At 35.4% G+C, this 18,974-nt stretch overlaps 1 protein-coding gene across 1 annotated transcript in view; it reads right to left on the bottom strand.

The window, feature by feature from the left end:
* Positions 1 to 18,974, bottom strand: part of TTC6 (tetratricopeptide repeat domain 6) — a 190,640-nt gene that overhangs the window by 31,994 nt on the left and 139,672 nt on the right. Inside the window, exons 18-26 of the mRNA XM_057306418.1 lie at positions 18,550 to 18,700; positions 15,078 to 15,160; positions 11,881 to 11,957; positions 11,281 to 11,441; positions 8,140 to 8,274; positions 6,773 to 6,922; positions 5,593 to 5,733; positions 4,205 to 4,318; positions 642 to 761 (exon numbers count right to left, since the gene is read on the bottom strand). Of these exons, the coding sequence (XP_057162401.1) occupies positions 642 to 761; positions 4,205 to 4,318; positions 5,593 to 5,733; positions 6,773 to 6,922; positions 8,140 to 8,274; positions 11,281 to 11,441; positions 11,881 to 11,957; positions 15,078 to 15,160; positions 18,550 to 18,700 (1,132 nt within the window). The remainder of the gene's footprint in view (positions 1 to 641; positions 762 to 4,204; positions 4,319 to 5,592; positions 5,734 to 6,772; positions 6,923 to 8,139; positions 8,275 to 11,280; positions 11,442 to 11,880; positions 11,958 to 15,077; positions 15,161 to 18,549; positions 18,701 to 18,974) is intronic.

Genomic DNA, 18,974 nt, shown 5'->3' with positions numbered 1-18,974 from the left:
ATATCTCTTCATCTTAATTCCAAAATTAATTTAAAATAAACAATACAATTAAGATAAAAATGAGAATGGTGAATTTTGTTTAATTATAATTAATAACAATTAATTACTAAAATACATTTTAAACAACCTGTTTCTCTTTTGATACACTGCAGATGCTCTTTTATTGCAATTCTGAGTGCCTGTTTCCACTAACTTAAAAGTCTATTCCCAGTAGCCTATTTTGAGCAGCCATTTTCTGCCCTATGCAAAACAAACAGATTTATTTTGATATATTTTCAATGGGGAATGAGGAAAATTTTGAATGAGGAAGAATAAGCACTGAGCAGCAAAATAAATCGATACATAAATCATATGTGTAGCCAAGATACTCCCTGAGAGAAGGTGAGTGTATTGATATTTCATCAAATCAGAAACACTTTTACAAATTAATTATTTACCTGTAATCAAAACAGAGTAAAAATACACATTTTTTGGCAAAGATTCTATTATTCATTCAAAGTACTTCAATACAATTCTTGCTAAAATCGTTATTGCTGATTAACACTGCCATTTGATACCAAGAAAAATTTGTTCGCTAGTGTTCAGAGCAGAATGTGCAAAATCAAGTGGGTTCATTTTTACAAGTCAACAGGAAGGTTCACCTCCAATGCGAAACTATGCTGCCCCAGCTCTACGTAGATGAGCCCACGATTAATGAAAGTATTTAACGTCACAGTTTCTCCAGCATCAAGAAGCAGCACAATTCCATAATCCATTAATGCCTAAAAATAAAATAATCACTTTCAACATAGATTTAACTCTTTAGAGCCTTACCACATTGGATATGAACAAATGTGCTTATGCCCAAACTAGGCCCTAACATGGATTCTTTAATGTGACTTACTTTTATGGCCAAAAATAATCATTCAGATTTAAAGGATATTTAACTAAATATTACAGACACTGCTATGTTTTAATAAATGGTCCACACTGTGCTCGGCTTTCGCAGGTTATCTTTGGATCATCCTGAGCATTTTTGTTGTGTATGGTTTGGAAGGATGCAATACCCTTCCCCCGCTCAGGAGTTTCACCAAATGACTGTTGACATTAGAGCAGAGCACTTGTTACCTTTTAAAATTTAATTTCTTCTTAGTGTTTTATTGTTTTTCCCACTGAAACCTAAGTGGAGGCAGAGCTGATCTATTTTGTTCACCATTGTAAAGCCAATAATTAGCTCAGTGCCTGCCTATAATAGGCAGTAGATAAATTTTTGTTGAATGAATAAATCATGAACAATGAAAATGGATTTTAATACACTAACAAATAAGCACTCATTGGAAAATTACTTCAAAATATTTGATAAGCATACTCGTGTTTTGAAAGGCACTAAACTAAGAATTATCAACTCATAGGATCTTTCTCCATTACTTTCATCTTTTTTTTTTTTTTTTATTCACTTACTCTATGCCAGGTACTGGGAATATTCTAAATTTGGGTTGGAGCTGAATCTCTTAACTCATTTTCCTACTGAACATTTTGTCCAAAAGAGCCATATGGGTTTCTGGGGTGTTTCAATGGGGTGTCTCTCGATTGGATGGGGGCCCCCAGATGTACGGCACTGATGGGGTGGAAACTGGCGGCATGGGCAGTGATAGATTCCACCTGAAGCAGAACAAAGGAGAGAGAAGTTTATCGAATACACCGTAAGGGAGTGGCAGGTGGCGGGCAGGACAGCCGAGGAGAGCTGTCTGCAAGGAGGCAGTAGGTGGCAGCTGTTTAAAGGGGGAAGGTGAAGAGGTATGCCGAGTATGGAATCTTCCTTGTTTTTGGTAACTGTGCCTGGTTGTAAGAAGCCCATTGGGTAGTTAGGGTCTATGGATATTTTGAGGGGGGTCACCTGCCAGGGGGTCGCTGTGGGCCCGTACTACATTCCATCCCGCAAGCCTGTTTGCCCCCGGGAAAGCGGCCTCTACAGCTTCATCAGAAAAGGGCCAAATCGTGTGTGCCTGCAGCACATGCTAACCGAAAACGCAAACAAGTATTTTACTGTTTGCTCACTGGTCCTCCTCTAGTGTTTCATTCCCTGACACTCAAGTGTCTAACAGCACTGTCCAATTAAAGATCCCATATGTGCGCAGTGACGTAATTCTAAGCAAACCTCTGCCAGGGCTGCAAAAATAATTCGTAATATGTATAAAACAAAACAAACCCAGAATGTTCGCAATTCTCCTGTCACAGACTCCCAGAACTGTGTGTGCTTTGTACATGTTCCTGTCAGACGCCTTAGAGATCCCCTAAGCAGCTGAGTATGTGACACGAGAGGAAACAAAAGGTGGAAAATGAGACGTCGGGAAGGTCAATGAGCAGGATTTGGATCGTGCCTCCGCTATTATTACTACCTCTCCAATCTTGGGGAAATTACTTAACCCTAAGCCTCAGTTTCCTCATCTATAAAATTGGAATATTGATAACTTATCATATTGTTGCAAACATCCATTAAAAATATTTTGATTGTATATTGGTAAAGCATTTAGCTCAGTGCATGTCACCCAATAAGCCCTAAGTAAGTCATAACTGTTATTTCTATTAAAATGAGGTGGTAGGAAGCAGAATTCACCTTTTCTTAATTTTTTATGAAACCATATCTTGGAAGAATGCCTAAGGACATTTTCTGCAGAAACGTACTTGGGTTTTCTCACTCTAGTGATGGCAGGAATGCTGAGAAACAGGTGGAGGGAGACAAAAAGGGAGGAGGTGACACTGTTAAATGACATCCGGTCCACATACTGGAGGTCAGATAGTTTTACAAAGCCACCTAAAGACTGTTAACCAGAAGCAAACAAACCTGTGAACACCAATACAGGTTTCTACTCTGTGTGGCTTGGATGTGTTTCTAACTTCTCCCCGCTTCCATTTCCTCCTCTGTAAAGTGACTCAGTTGGAGGAAATGTGCTCAGTACCTGGCGGCTCTAAAATAACCAATAAGTTATTATTCTAGTTAGATCTCTAGGTCGCTTTTCATTTTCCCTATTCATAGAGTACTGATTCTGCTATATATATATCAGAGATAACAAAAATGGGAGTTCCCTGCCCCCACCCAGTCCATTGTTTGTGGCTTCAGAGTTACCCAGAAAAGGCGGGACTGGGGGTGGGGAGGGAGCCGTCAAAGACACCTGCTGTGCAGGTTACTTGATAAATGACCCTTTAATTAGCTCTTAGAATCTTAACAACTCCTTTGTGAAAAATTAGTTATTCATTAGTCAACATTTCTGGAGGAAACCTGACAGACTGGCTACCAGGAATTCTACAGTCTCTTAAGTAGAAACAACGGTTCTCAACTTCTTCCCTTCCACAGCAAATACTTTTCTAAATCTCCAAATGTTTTAAACAGATTTCACTTTCCAAATTTCAAGGAGGTTGGAGGAGTATGTTCGCACAGAACAGCAGGAATATGATGTAGTCTCTCACTCAAAGCTTCACTGACGATGGAAACAGAAAGAAGAAGAGAAGACGAGAAGACGACAGAGAAAAGAGTGAGAAGATTAAGACCAGCTGGCCAGTGAGGGATCTTGATTGGAAAAGGACCAAACCTACAAGGGTAGGGAAGAGAAAGGTAAGATTAGAAAACAGAAAAGAGGGTTTGCTCAGGTAGAAGGTGGATCAGGACAAATAGAGAAAAAGGTTGACTGCAGCCATCAGTTGGGGCTTTAAAATACACAGGAAACACTCGTCACTGGTCCTGGACCTGGAAACCATCATGGAAAACTCTGTGCTGTGCCTGTGGTCTGAGTACCGCACAAAAAAATCCCCGGACAAACTGTTCTAGCTGGTGTTGAGATTTTGAAGCAACAATATTGCTGGTGATCACTGCTTAAAAATTCTCCAAGCAGTACATCATAGAAACGTTCTCTCGAATGAGAATTGTGTAATATATTTTAATTTATAAATCCCTTTAAGTGCTTCTAAGAGCATTGTAAAATCAATTTTCATGTGACAGTCCAAAGATTACATAAAAATAGTTGCTGAATACCAACAAAACATTAAATATTCTTTGAAATGGTTCTTTGGTTTCTCAAGTTTGTGTGTGTGCGTGTGTGTGTGTGTGTGTGTATTTCCACAGGAATCCTTTCTCAGAATTATAACAGAAATAAGGAAATGCTTTACACATGCTTTAAATGTGTTTACAAATGCTGTAACGTGTAGTTTACTAAAATGGTCATCTTACCATTCGAAGTTCATTTATCTTGGTGTAACATAATGCTCTGTTATAAAATGCTACGTAACTGTTTTTGTCCATATTGATAGCTGTAGTTAAATCTGTAATTGCTAGCTTATAAGTCTACAAAGAAAAAAAAATAATTAGATAAGAAGGGTTAATCATAATGGACTGAAATTTAATTGCAAAATAAATTCTTAATTCTATCAGAATTTTTGGAACATTTATTTACCCATTCAGCGCATCATCTGTGAAATTAAGACAACTAAGCTAATCTCTCACAGAGTGAATTAAGATCTCTTGGTAGGAATTGTTATAATAATGTTTCTCCTACCTGCAAGTAAACTTCAACATATAATTTAACTTAGATGATTATCTTATTGCCACTATTGCTATAAAGCAAAAAGAAGATATGCTTCTTATTAGTAAAAGAGAAATAAGCCACATTCATCCAGCAAACATTCACCAAACCTCACTTGCTTCTGTCACTCATACTGTTATGTAACCTAATGGTCATGTTTTCTATCCACGTTCTCTTTCACTTCCTCTTCCATGCTTCGCTGATACCTTAAATCATTCATTTCTGTAGACAGTAATTTTCATGGAATTAACATGTTCTACAAGGTCTTACCTTTGCTTAAAGGTATTATTTGCAAAATATTTCATATGAAATAGTTACAAAGAAAGGTCAGAAAAGAAAAGTAGGGAGAAACAAAGTATTCCCTGAAGTATCAGATATCAGTGGTGCTGCTCACACCGTTTGATCCAGTAATTTCTGGTTAGAAATCAATCACAAACTCAGGCAATGACCTTGTTCTCAGGGTGTGTAACTGTATTATTTAAGATAGTAAAATAGTAAAACATTTAAAACAACCCAAATGTCCAACAAAAAAAATATGGTAGACTATTATTCAGTCGTTAAAAATGGTATCTTCAAAGATTGTGAGAAGCAAGGCACAGCAAATTTATAAGTAGCATAATCCCAATTTTGGAAAATACATATCTTATTTTCAGGGAAAAAGAGACTAAAAGTAAATAAACCAAAATGCTCTCAGGAATTGTCATTTGATGGTGGGGATAATAGGTGATTTTAATCTGCTCCTTTATTCCCCTACGTATTTTCCAAATCCTTTGCAATGAATATACACTACTTTCTTATTAAGATAAACAGTAAGTGCTATTTAAAATACAAATATCAAAAATAAATATCACTAGTTTGTGCAAAATTATGACTTGAAATCCCTCGGATGTAAAAGTATCAAGTGTTCTACGCAGGTCTGCCCTTTATACGACGGTGATTCTCCTCCCACAGAGAAAACAAGGAGGCGAGTCCCGGCTGGGCATCTGAGCGCCGCCCCCTCTACCATCTCAGTTAACAAGGCAGGACACGGCCCTACCTTGTTATAGTGTTTCAGAACTCCTCTGTAGATATAGGCGCGTGCGCTCTGAGGGTAAATTTTGATGGCCTCGTTACAATTCAGGATTGCTTTGGAGTATCTCCCTTTCAAACCGTAGAAGGCTACTCGGCTTAAGTATGCCTTTTCAGAGAAAGAGCAGAGGAAAGCAGGAATGGATATTTTAGTAAAAGCATCGATTCTCCCAAAATATATAGTGGTTTGAACAAGTCCATGCCATCCAAAGATGGTATAATATACAGTCTTTCTTCCCCCACTCTCTTTAATTAGAAAATATTTCAAACAGGCGCCTGCGTGGCTCAGTCAGTTGAGCATGCGACTCTCGGTTTCAGCTCAGGTCATGATCTCAGGCAGGGTAGTAGGACCAAGCCCCAAGTACCTTCCGTGCTCAGTGGGGAGTCTGCTTGAGATTCTCTCTCTCTCCCTCTGCCCCTCCCCCTACTCATGCATACACTCTCTCTCAAATAAATAAATCGATCTTTTTCTAAAAAAAGAAAATATTTTGAACATACAGAATAATTGAAAAAAATAGTACAATGAACACCCATATGACTACCATTTGGATTCAATAATTATTATTTTGCAGTATTTGTTGTATCTATTTTTTCTGAACTATTTGAAAATAAGTTGTAGACATCGTCATATTTCACCCCCAGGTTTTCCATTATGCAAACATTCTCCTCCATAAGCACACTACCATTATATATGTAAGAAAATTAATAGTATTCTCTAAAATCATCTAATATTTAGTATATTCAAATTTCATAGGCTTTTAAACTCAGGATACAATCAAGCTTCACCTATTGAATTTTGTGTTGTCTCTACAGTCTCTTAAAAGGCAGGAATAAATGTGATAGCAAAATATGAAGTAAATAAAATTAATAACATGGTATATAAAATTATAATTTTCATAGGTACGATAAAATATTAACAATATTTATAAACATCACAATTCATGAAGCACTTCTACATAAAGTATCACTGTTGGAAACAAAATTTTTAGTTCAAGGGGAAACACAGATAGACGAATTATCAAAACATAGCTGAAAAGTAGGTGTAAGTAACCGATACTTGCTGACTAATAACAATGACATATAAAGATTTAATAGTTTTAACAAATTTGACACACTCTCCAAATCACTGAAATTGTTTGTTTAAATACCTGGTAATGTTTTGGATTGAGGGTGATTGCACGATTAAAATCCAGGACCGAGCTATCCTTGTGGAGTTTTACTTTACAAAGCCCACGTTGATAAAAGCCTTCTGCAAATTCAGGATTTGCTTTCACAGCTTTTGTAAAACAATCAAAAGCCTAGAAGAGTATTTTGTTCAGTAGTGAGTAGAATATAGTGAGTAGAATGCATTAGTGAGTAGAATATGTCGATGAATAGAATATATTCATTTAAAATGTTAATAAATTATAGTGTGTAACAATTGTTGAAAAGTTTTCACTTATTTTTGGTCATTTTAAATACATTTTTCCCACTGAACTTTGTGAAGAAAATAAAAGTAATATAAACAAGTTAGGTTTATTACTATAATTTATAGGTCCCTTTACTCCCAGACTAATGTCAACATAATCCATGTTGTTGATAACAGTACTTCTGGAGGTATAATTTTAATTGTTATTCTTCATATTGTGTTTATTCAAAGAAAGTACAACCTGTACATTTATTTTTCATGAGGGCCCAAGAACCATAGCAGATACATAGTTATGGCATTTCCTAACAACGAAACTCTAAAATTTTCCCCAACATTGTAAAGCAAAGGTTGGTTTGCTCTGGCTCTCTAAAAGGGCTAAAAACACAGAAAAGATTTATAATTAATCTTACATTTGTTGGGATTTCCTAATGGAACAACTAATCAAGTGCAACTCTTTTCCAAGTTTATGGAGATGCAAGACTGTATGAATACAAAGACTGGAATGGTGTGTGTGTGTGTGTGTGTGTGTGTATCTGTGTGTGTCTGTGTGTGTGTCTGTGTGTGCCTGTGTGTATCTATGTCTCTATGTCTGTGTGTAGAGAGATTAAATTATGAAATATCCAGTATTAGCCATTATAAAATAGCAATTATTTTATTTATCACATCATTGACAATTTTAAAATGGAGTCTGCTTGAGATTTTCTCTCTCCCTGTCCCTCTGCCCCTACTCACTCACTCTCTCTAAATAAATAAATAAAATCTTGAAAAAAAATAAAAATAAAAAATAAAGTACTTATAATTTAAGAAGTAAATTCATGCTAATGTGATGAAAATATTCTGCTATAATAATTTCTTACAGCTAGATTCATTGTTTTGGTAGGAAACAGACATTAGTCTTTGGAAAATTGTTGACAAACAAGCATTAAATAAAATGTGTTGAATAAATAAAACAATATAGTAGGCATTGCAGAGTGTACACTGATTGTAATAAACCAACCTTTATAAGAAATTTGGTCTAGTCACTGACTGTATAGGTCAGAAACAATTGAATGCAAGCAATCATTTTCTAAAATCACAAATAATCTATGCTCTAAATATACAAAATACCATTTGTACGTTGCCTTCCTCCATGTAACAAAGACCCAAGTTATACAGACAGTCTGCTGAAGCTTCTATGGCATTTGGTCCTTTATCAGAATGAGAAAAGATATCCAATGCCTTTTTAAACATTCTCACAGCTTCCTAGAATGATTAAAAAAAAAAAAAAGACGAGAATGTTTCTCTCTAGTATTTATTCAACATGACAAACATGACAGCTTAAACGGTAAAGGGAATCCTGAGTACACAGCCTGACTCTCATTTCACCCTAGGCACACAGGCCTGGTAAAGACACAGGCCTTGTCAGTGCAGCACCAGACGAGGACCCAGGCGGGGAATCTGATGGCAGGGAATCCCACCAAGGTGTCTCTCCTACAATCCGCTTAAGCAGGCTTATACATGTGTACTTTTGAAATTATAATTTCTAAATTCTAAAGGTTATTTTCTTGTAGTCTATAACCAACTTAAATTTATAGACTAGTTTATGACCAATTTTTTAGTAATTTTCCTGGAAGAAATATTGGACGGCTATTAGATAGTAAGGGATTTCTAATGATAATACCTGATGTGGTTTTAATCAACGTTTATTTTGTCCTACTATGCTCTTAATGGGTTTTCACTGGCACCAGGAAATAAACTAACATCAAAAATCACCTATTTAAACTATTTAGTCAAAATAGTTGAAACTCATTAATGAAAAAAATTCATTTTTCCAGATAGAAATGACTTTTCATAATAAACTAATAGATATATTTATTTATATATTTATCTATATGGAAATACAAATATTTGTGACTCTTTAGCCCATTTTCTTAATTATATTAAATTACTAAAGACACCATGAGATTTAGCTTGGATATGCTAAGTGTCCTAGTGCCCCCCACTTAGGTTTATTTCATATATTTACAGCCCACCTCAACGTCCATCTTTCCATCCTCACTCTCAAGCACATGACCTTGCAGTAGAAAGAAGACATCACCTTCTTTCTCCATTTCCCTCCTTTTTATTTTTCAGTGTATCTGTATCTTCCTTCTTTTCCACCTTTTTTCTCTCCTGTCTTTGAATGGCTTCCTTTCTTCTCCTTTTCAGAGCTAATTCCTCAAGCTGTGTCCTTGACCTCAACTCCTTCAGCCCTGCCTGAACACAAGTTATTGTCTTCCTCTTCTGGATTACTGTCCCTTCACTATCTCTTTGAGTCCATAAAGTCTTCCATCCCATTTAAATTAAAGTGAACACATCTCCACTTCCTCCTGCTTCCTCTAGCAGCTGATGTCCTACCTGTCGCTTCTTCATTACTCTAAAAAAGACTCCTCGGGAATCTCTGGAGAGGCTTACAGGTAAAGCATATTTACATTCTAAGTAGAGTACTGCAGCTGTTGTGTGGATAAAAGCTTGGAAAAGTACAACGCTGTTGCTATTGTTCTAGCAAAATAAAAATATGCTTTGGACTACAATAATGACCATAGAAACAGAGAAAGGTTGTAGTATTAGGAGATATTTAGAAAGACCCAAGAGAACATCACTATTGATTGGATAGAAGAGGGCAATCAAACGTAACTCCAGGTTTCTACAGAGCGATGGGTAGGGGGAGAGAAGTTAAAGTAAATCTGAGAGTATTCCAAAAAGAAATTCAATATCATAAAGGTGTCAATTCTCCCTAAAATAACCTAGAGGTTAAATATAATTCAGTCAAAATTCTGACAGAGTTTTTAACAGAGCTTGACAAGCTGAATTTAAAATGTATATAGAAGAGTAAAAGCCCAAGAATAACCAGGAATTTCCTAGAGAAGAATATGGTGTAGGGACTAGCTCTACCAGATATCAAGAATTACAAAAAACTATAATAATTAACTATCATAGTAATTAAGACATTGTAGTGGCACCTGGGTGGCTCAGGCGGGTGAGCATCCTACTCTTGATTTCAGCTCAGGTCATGATCTTAGGGTCATGAGCCTGCATTAGGCTCCATGCTCAGGAGGGAGTCTGCTTGAGATTTTCTCTCTCTCCCTCAGCCCCTCCTCCCCCCACTCTCTCTCTCTCTCTCTCTCTCTCATTCTTTCTCCCTCTCTAAAAATAAAGAAATAAATCTTAAAAAAATAAAAATAAAAACCTTGCACTATGGGGCTGGGAATAGAAAAACTGACTAAAAGAACAGAATAGAAAGCCCAAAGTCAGATCTGCATGTACATGAATATTTATAATACGATAGATGCACCGCTTCAGATCTTTGGGTTGAGAGGACATTTCAATAAATGATACTAGAACACTTGAATATCCATATGGGGAAATTGATATTTTATCACTTATCTCACACTCAAAGAAATCAATTTAAGTTAGAGTAAAGTCTTAAATGGAAAAAGCAAAACTTTTTTAGAAGAAAATATGGAATAATATCCATATGACCTTGGGATAGGGAAAAACTTCTTAAACAAGAATTTTTTTAAAGCCAAGACAATAAAACAAAAAATATATTTATTCTACTACATTAAAATTAAGAACCTCTGTAAAACCAGACACAAATTGCAAGAAGATACATGGCAAACCTAACAACCAACAAACAATTAATATACAGAATTTATTTTTTAATGCCTAAAATCACTAAGAACAAGATAAACAAACAAAAAATTTGTTTAGGATATTGATGGGACAGGAAATATGAGTGGTTAACAAACATAAGAAGATATTCAATCTGTGCTCAAACAGAGAAATGTGAATTAAGACCACAATGAGACATCAGTTTTTATCTACCAAATTGACGAAAATAAAGTCTGATAACCATTTACAGTGGAGGATAGAGATCAACAGGCACACACATACGTGACAGGTAGGAGAATAAATTGGTACAACCCTATGTAATAATGTGTCACTTTCTTGAAAGTTAGATATTCACATTCTCTACATACCAGCAATTCCACTCCTAGGGATATATCCTAGAAAACTATCTCACATGTTAACAGAATACATGAAAAAGAATATTTATAGCAGTCCTACCCTTAAGAGGAAAAGAAATAACCCAAATGTTAACACAACAATCAATAAGTAAATGTTATAATTTAGCTTTATAAAAAAAAAAGCACATAAGCCATCATTCTAAGCACAATAGAAAAACTCTCTTAATAGGTTTAGTAAATGTTACGCAAAACTTTTCACCTTGTTTCTCTTGGCCTTCATTTGGGCTTTTGCTAATAGGGTATACATGATGAGCTCAGGCCTGTTCACAGTGATCCCAGCCAAGACCTGAATGGCCTTGTCATGGTTTTCACAAAATGAATAAATGAGTGCTTGCTGAATAGGACTCAACTCAATGAGACCTAAAAGGAAAAGAAAGTTTATTAATATCTTTGCCAAATATTTAGGATTTAGAATATAATTATTTTAAAGAATTCAAGCAATTCAATAATTTACCTTTGAAATATAGATTAATAAAACAATACAATACTAAAATCTGTTTACCACCAACAAACAATAAGACATTCCAATTATAAATAACAAAAACAAAAAAATAAAAGTATAAAAAGTATAACCCTGGCATCTCCTATAATAATCTCTCACAAAACTCACTTAATTATGAAGCATTTAATAGTTGACTATGTACATGTGAAACTGAAGATGTAAAGTTTCAAAGTCTGTCTCTGATAAAGTAAACCTTTCATGTTATCCATACATAGTTACTGCAAACAGTATAAACATTTTTAGGAGGTATTTATGTTAAAATTAAGACAATTATAATTTTGTATTAATTATATTTACCTTTGTTCATTTCTGCTACTTGATAAATAGTAAACTTTGCAAGATCATAACATTTCATCATAAGAAGATACTGTCCTCTGGAAGAAATAATACCTTTTTAATTTTAAGCAGTTAAAAATAATTTTTCTAAATAAAATTCCTTATAACAAGTCACTAAAGTTTTTACAGTTACAATGCTTTTATTCATACTTACATATGTATGATAAAAACAATGCAAAAATTATGAACATTTTATGTACTCTAAATAGACCAATTAGCATGCAGATGTGGTGAAAACAATTAAGGAAAAGTGAAGCTGAAAGAAAAATACTCAAATCTTTTTCCAATGATCTGTATTTTAAATGTTATACTCTAAACCCACAGCTAACTTCATATTCAGTGGTGAAAAACTAAAAGTTTTCCACTAAGATCAGAAATAAGACAAGAATGCCCATTCTTGCCACTTTTATTTAACATCGAAGTCCTAGCCACAGCCATCAGACAAGAAAAAGAAATAAAAGGCATCCAAATTAGAAAGGAAGAGGTAAATCTCTCACTATTTGCAGATGACATGATATTATACATAGAAAACCCTAAATACTCCAAAAAAAAAAAAAGCTATTAGAACTAATAAATGAATTCAGTAAAGTTACAGGATACAAAATGAATATACAAAAATCTGTTGCTTCTATACACTAAATAATGAACAATCAGAAAGAGAAATTTTTTTAAAAGTCCTATTTACAATTGCTTCAAAAAGAATCAAATTCCTAGGAATAAATTTAACCAAGGAGGTGAAAGATCTGGACTCTGAAAATTATAAGGCACTGATGAAAGAAACTGAAGATGACACAAATAAATGGAAAGATATTCAGCACTTATAGATGGAAGATTAATATTAAAATGCCCATACTACCCAAAGAAATCTAGACATTCAATTGCAATCCATATCAAAATACCAATGGCTTTTTTCATAAAACTAGAACAAATAATCCTAAAATTTTTATAAAACCACAAAAGACCCCAAGTAGCCAAAGAATCTTGAGAAAGAACAAAGCTAGAAGTATCATACTCCCTGATTTCAAATCATACTAAAAAGCTATATAATGAAAGCAGTATGGTACTGGCACAAAAACAGACAACAGAAGAGAGATTAGGGAGCCCAGAAATAAACACACACTTGTATGGTCAGTCAATCTATGAAAAAGGAGGCAAGATTATACAATAGAGAAAAGACAGTCTCTTTAATAAGTGGTGCTAGGAAAACTGGACATCTATATGCAAAAGAATGAAACTGCACCACTTTCTTATACCATACACAAAAATAAACTCAAAATGGATCAAAGACTTTATCCAATATAAAACCTGAAACTATAGAACTCCTAAAAGAAAACATAGACCAAAAACTGTTATTGGTCTTAGCAATATTTTTTTGGACCTGTCTCCTCAGGCCAAGGAAACAATAGCAAAAATAAACAAATGGAACTATACTGAACTAAAAAATAAAAAGCTTTTGCACAGCAAAGGAAACCATTAACAAAGTGAAAAGTCAACCTAGTGAAGGGGAGAAGATATTTGCAAATGTTATATCTGATAAGGGGCTTATATCCAAAATATATAAGAACTCATACAACTCAATACCAGAAAAAAAACAAATAATCTGATTAAAAATGGGCAAAGGACCTGAACAGACATTTTTCCAAAGAAGACATATGGATTGCCAAAGGACGCTCAACATCATTAATCATCAGGAAAACGCAGATCAAAACCACAATGAGATATTACCTTATACCTGTCAGAATGGCTATTATCAAAAAGACAAGAAATAATAAGTATTGAGGATGTGGAGAAAAGGAAACCCTTGTGCAGTCGATAGGAATGCAAATGGATGCAGCCACTATGGAAAACAGTATGGAAGTTCCTCAGAAAATTAAAAATAGAAATACTATATGATCCAGAAATTCTACTTTTGAGTATTTATCCAAAGAAAATGAAACATTAATTTAAAACAATATATGCACCACTTTGTCATTGCAGCATTATTTACCATACCTAAGATATGGAAGCAATCGAAGTGTCCATCAGTAGATGAATAGGTAAAGAAGACGTATTATGCTAAGTGAAATAACTCAGACTGAAAAAGACAAGTACCATATGATCTCACTTATATGTGGGATCCAAAAACCAAATGAACAAACAACAAAAGCAGAAACAGACCCATAAACACAGAGAACAGTTGCCAAAGGGGAGGGGGTGGGGGTAGACAAAACAGGTGCAGAGGAATGGGAGGTACAGGCTTCCGGTTATGAAATGCATAAATCATGGGGATGAAAGGTACAGCATATGAAATATAGTCAATGGTACTGTAATAGTATTATTTGGTTGGTAGCTACACTTGTGGGAAGAATAGAACAAGGTATAGAGTTACTGAATCACTACGTTGCATACATGGAACTAATGTAACGTGTGTCAACAGCACTTAAATTTTTAAGGAGATGTGGTATATATGTGCAAAAGAATATTACTCAGCCATAAAAATTTCACCCATCCCCTCCACCCATCTCCCCTCTGGTAACCCTCTGTTTGTTTTGTATAGTTAAGAGTCTGTTTTTTTGTTTTGTCTCTTTTTTCCCCTTTGTTTTTTTTCTTAAATTCCACATATGAGTGAAATCATATGGTATTTGTTTTTCTCTGACTGGCTAGTTTATTTTGCAGCATTAAAACCTCTAGATCCATCCATGTTGTTTCAAATGGCAAGGTTTCATTCTTTTTTGTGGCTGAGTAACATTCCACTGTATATATACACATCTTCTTTATCCATTCACCTATCGAGAAACATTTGGGCTGCTTCCATAATTTGGCTGTTGTAAATAACGCTGCAATAAACATAGAGCTGCATATAGATCTTCGAATTAGTGTTTTTGTATTCTTTGGATAAATACCCAGTAGTGGGATTACTGGACCATAGCATAGCTTAAACAGTTGTGTTTTGATGCAAGGATAGAGCAAAGGGAAAGATTTAGTTACTTTATAATGTAAATTATCTTAAAATTTAACAAATACAATAGCTATATCTGACTTGCTAGTTGGAAGACGGCCATTGCTGGGAGACTAAATGTAAAAAAAGGACCCTAGAAGGATCAAGAGGGAAGTAAAGATCCCAATAGCTAGCTCATGTGCTAAGTTATCCCAAGAGAACTCCATTTCTATGTTCATACCTTATTATATATAATTGGATTCCATCTGGCTGAAGGTGGATAGCACGAGATAACTCTCTTACTGCCTTTTTCAGTTTATGCAACTGTTGAGTGATAAACAGAAACTTTGCTTATAATAAATACTGATTGCTTCCCTTCTGATGTTTCTCTCCCACCCTTCAGTACAGAAATTTTTCAAGAACATCTCCTAATACATATTTTTTTAAGAATCATCAAAGCAAATAGGATACAGAGAAGTTAAAAAGAAGTTTACGATGCAAAGTCTTTGGTTTTTTAAAACCATTTATCTTTAATTTTGAAGAATGATTACACACACACACATCTATATATATATAATTTTACATAAATGTGATTATATCATACTTTATTAGTTTGTTTTCCCTTTTCATTTAGCTTTTTGGTTTTTCTCCTTCAACCAGAATACCTTTCCCTAAGCTTTACTTATGTTAATAAACTAGCATGCAAAAGATGGTAAAATAAAAACTAAAAGTAAATTCCACTTAAAAATAAGGGAGGTATGGGGCACCTGGGTGACTCAGTTGGTTGAGTGACCCACTCTTGATTTCAGGTCAGGTTACGATCTCAGGGTCATGAAATCGAGCCCCGCATCAGACTCCATGCTCAGTACATGGAGTCTGCTTGAGATTCTTTCTCTCCCTTTGCTCCTCCCCTGCTTGCATGTGTGTGCTCTCTCTCTTGCTAAGTAAATAAATAAAATCTTTAAAAAAAAATAAGTGAGGGAAAACAAGTTTGCGCTTAATAAGTAAATGAATGAATAAAATAAAATAAAAGAATGGAAATTATATGTTTAAAATCAATACGTAATGAAAAGTAAACATTGATTTTCCTTAATACAGGTCACAGGAGCATAATCTGGATTTGTACAAATGTGGGAACAAAAACCTACTATCATCGGGAATATCACAGAAAGAAGACTATTAGAGACTCCAGCAAAATGAACCTGGGACATCAACAACTCCTCTTACAATACTGACATAGTGATACAAAGAGGAGAATGCACAGAACTCATTTGTGCATAGAAGCAGGCAGTGTCTGTTGAAATGTACAAGCTGTTTGGAGGAAATAGTGGATGGAGTCAAAAGAAGGAATCCAGGGGCGCCTGGGTGGCACAGCGGTTGGGCGTCTGCCTTCGGCTCAGGGCGTGATTCCGGTGTTACAGGATTGAGCCCCACATCAGGCTCCTCCGCTATGAGCCCGCTTCTTCCTCTCCCACTCCCCCTGCTTGTGTTCCCTCTCTCGCTGGCTGTCTCTATCCCTGTTGAATAAATAAATAAAATCTTTAAAAAAAAAAAAAAAGAAGGAATCCAAAAGTAGAGAGTTTAAAATGTGTTTAAATAAATTTGAGAATTTCTGTGGAACTTCAGTGCTTCTCAAGCTGACCCTGCTCTGCTTGATGTAATTAATAGACCATCTAGTCTTATTATGTCTGCACTGTTCCACCTGTTCCGAAACCTACACATTGAGGAACCCCTGTTTGGAAAAGATGGAGGCTCACTGTCTGATCTTTATAAGCTGTCCTGGGGTGGGACTTCTCCAGGCAGCCTTAGATTAGGTTCGTTCCGGAGGCTGAACCCACATAGTAGGAATGTGCGTTCTTCTATATACAAGCACAGGGTTTGATTTGCAATTGTTTTATTTACATGGGATCATATTGTACATGCTTAACACTCTTTTCTGAATCTTGCTTTTCTTATTCAACAATATCTCATGGAAACCCCTCTGAGTTGACTGGTATTGTTCTAATTACTATTTTTATTTACTACATAATAGTCTATGGTGTGAATACAGCACAGTTTATTCAACCATTATCGCGTAGAGACTTTTTCCTCCTCAGAATAATGAGACTTTGAATAATGTCCTTATACCCTGATATCATGCTGGTGCTTTGGTTTGTAAGTGTGCCCGGAGGGAGTTCCAACTTCCCCAGAAGCCCTCAGCTCCATCAACATAGAGTTAAGCAAAAGGACCACACACCACAAGTATGTCCATCCCTTCCCCAACAATAGTCAAGAGCAAACTTTCCCTGGGGACAATACTAAGTCTGCCCTGGGTCTTTTACCTCCATCATCAGGGAGGGACTCTAGTCACACTGGGTCCTGAGATGTGGACAATGGAGAAGACCCTCTAACCAACTCTCAGTGGACAAGCAGTGTGAGCAAGAAATAAACCTTTGTTATTTTATTACAGTGATTTTTTTAAGTGTTTTGGAGTTTTTTGGGGTGTGTGTGTGTTTGTGTTAGTGTGTGTATGTGTATGTGTTTAACCACAGCACAAACTAGACTATCCTAACTGAAACCAGTGGGACTAGAGGACAAATAGAGGACAAGGGTAGAAAGGTATTAAGGAGCCCATTCCTGTGGCTCTTGTAGGCCTTTGGCTTTTGCAGGATTTGGCTTTTATCCTGAGCACAAGGGAAGCTATCAAAGGGTTTGGGGCAAAGTGGAATAATCTGACATGTTTTAACAGGATCATTATGGCTGCTGTATTGAAAATCCACCAAAAAGTAGTAAAGAACAGAAGCAAGAAGACCAAGAGTTCCCTGCAATAATCCTGGTGAGGAATGACAGTGTCTTGGACAGGATGATTAGTGGTGGAACGGTAAATAGGGATATCTATCTTGAAAGGGAGAAAGAAGAGTTAGTAGTATTTATCTCTGGAAAGTCAGATTTGGTTGGAATCAGGGAGGACTTACACTATTTACTGCATTGTTTGACTTTACAACACTAAAGATAAATTACATTTTTTAATTTAAATAACTTATAAAAATTTTTTTAAAGATTTTATTTATTTATTTGACAGAGAGACAGCCAGCCAGATAGGGAACACAAGCAGGGGGAGTGGGAGAGGAAGAAGCAGGCTTCCGGCGGAGGAGCCTGATGTGGGGCTCGATCCCAGATCGCTGGGATCACGCCCTGAGCCTAAGGCAGACACTTAACGACTGCGCTACCCAGGCGCCCCAATAACTTATAAAATTTAAACAAAATTTAAAGGTAAGTGGAATGAGTAGGATCTTATTATATGCATGGATCCCATTCCACAAAGCCACCTGCTCACTATACACACACACACACACACACACACACACAGTCAAAACCAATAGACTGTAAAACGTTAACAGTAGTTGTCTCTAGAGAATAAAATTATGGATGGCTTTTAACTTATTTGGATACATATATTACATGAAAAAAATATATATTGTTTTTGGAATAAGGAAAAAAGTTATTATTTTTCAAAATTGAAAGACAAAAATTCATGCCTCATAAGTAGAGGCTTTATACATAGGTAATTATCGTTAACTATATCTACTTAATAGTTATTGCTTGAAAATGCATTAGTCTCTATAATTAACTGAAAACAAATACATTAATAAACTAAAATTATACTGAACGGGTAGATATCCAGAAAATTAGAACTTTTTTTAAGAAAATCAAAGTTTTCAAAACTTAAATACCTTCTGATAGGTTTCTGCTCGACAAATATAGCTTTGAATATATAAAGGATCAAGTCTAATAGCCTCAGAAAAATGCCAAGTAGCTTCGAAGTAGTTATCCAAGTACAGCAGATGTATGAGGCCAATATTTATGTAAGCCAAAATAACAGTTCTAAAAATAAATGAGAAAGCAAAATCTTGTTAGACATTTTAATTATTCCAAATGTTTTTCAATTTTGAATGAACCTAGTGAAATACATACGTCAATATATATCAGGGGTTTTTTTAATGTTTTACTAAAGCAAAGTAAATCGATGAACTATTCTCTATTAAAAAGGATAAACACCTTTATAAAATCCTTAGTAGAGAATCTACATTTGCAGAGTCGACGCCAGGAACAGAATTCCTGAAGTCCCAGGCAATACTTTACCCTTCCTTGACTTAAT

This window comes from Ursus arctos, unplaced genomic scaffold (genome assembly GCF_023065955.2).
Source record: "Ursus arctos isolate Adak ecotype North America unplaced genomic scaffold, UrsArc2.0 scaffold_37, whole genome shotgun sequence".
Lineage (NCBI taxonomy): Eukaryota > Metazoa > Chordata > Mammalia > Carnivora > Ursidae > Ursus > Ursus arctos.
This window is presented reverse-complemented; position numbering and strand designations above follow the sequence as displayed.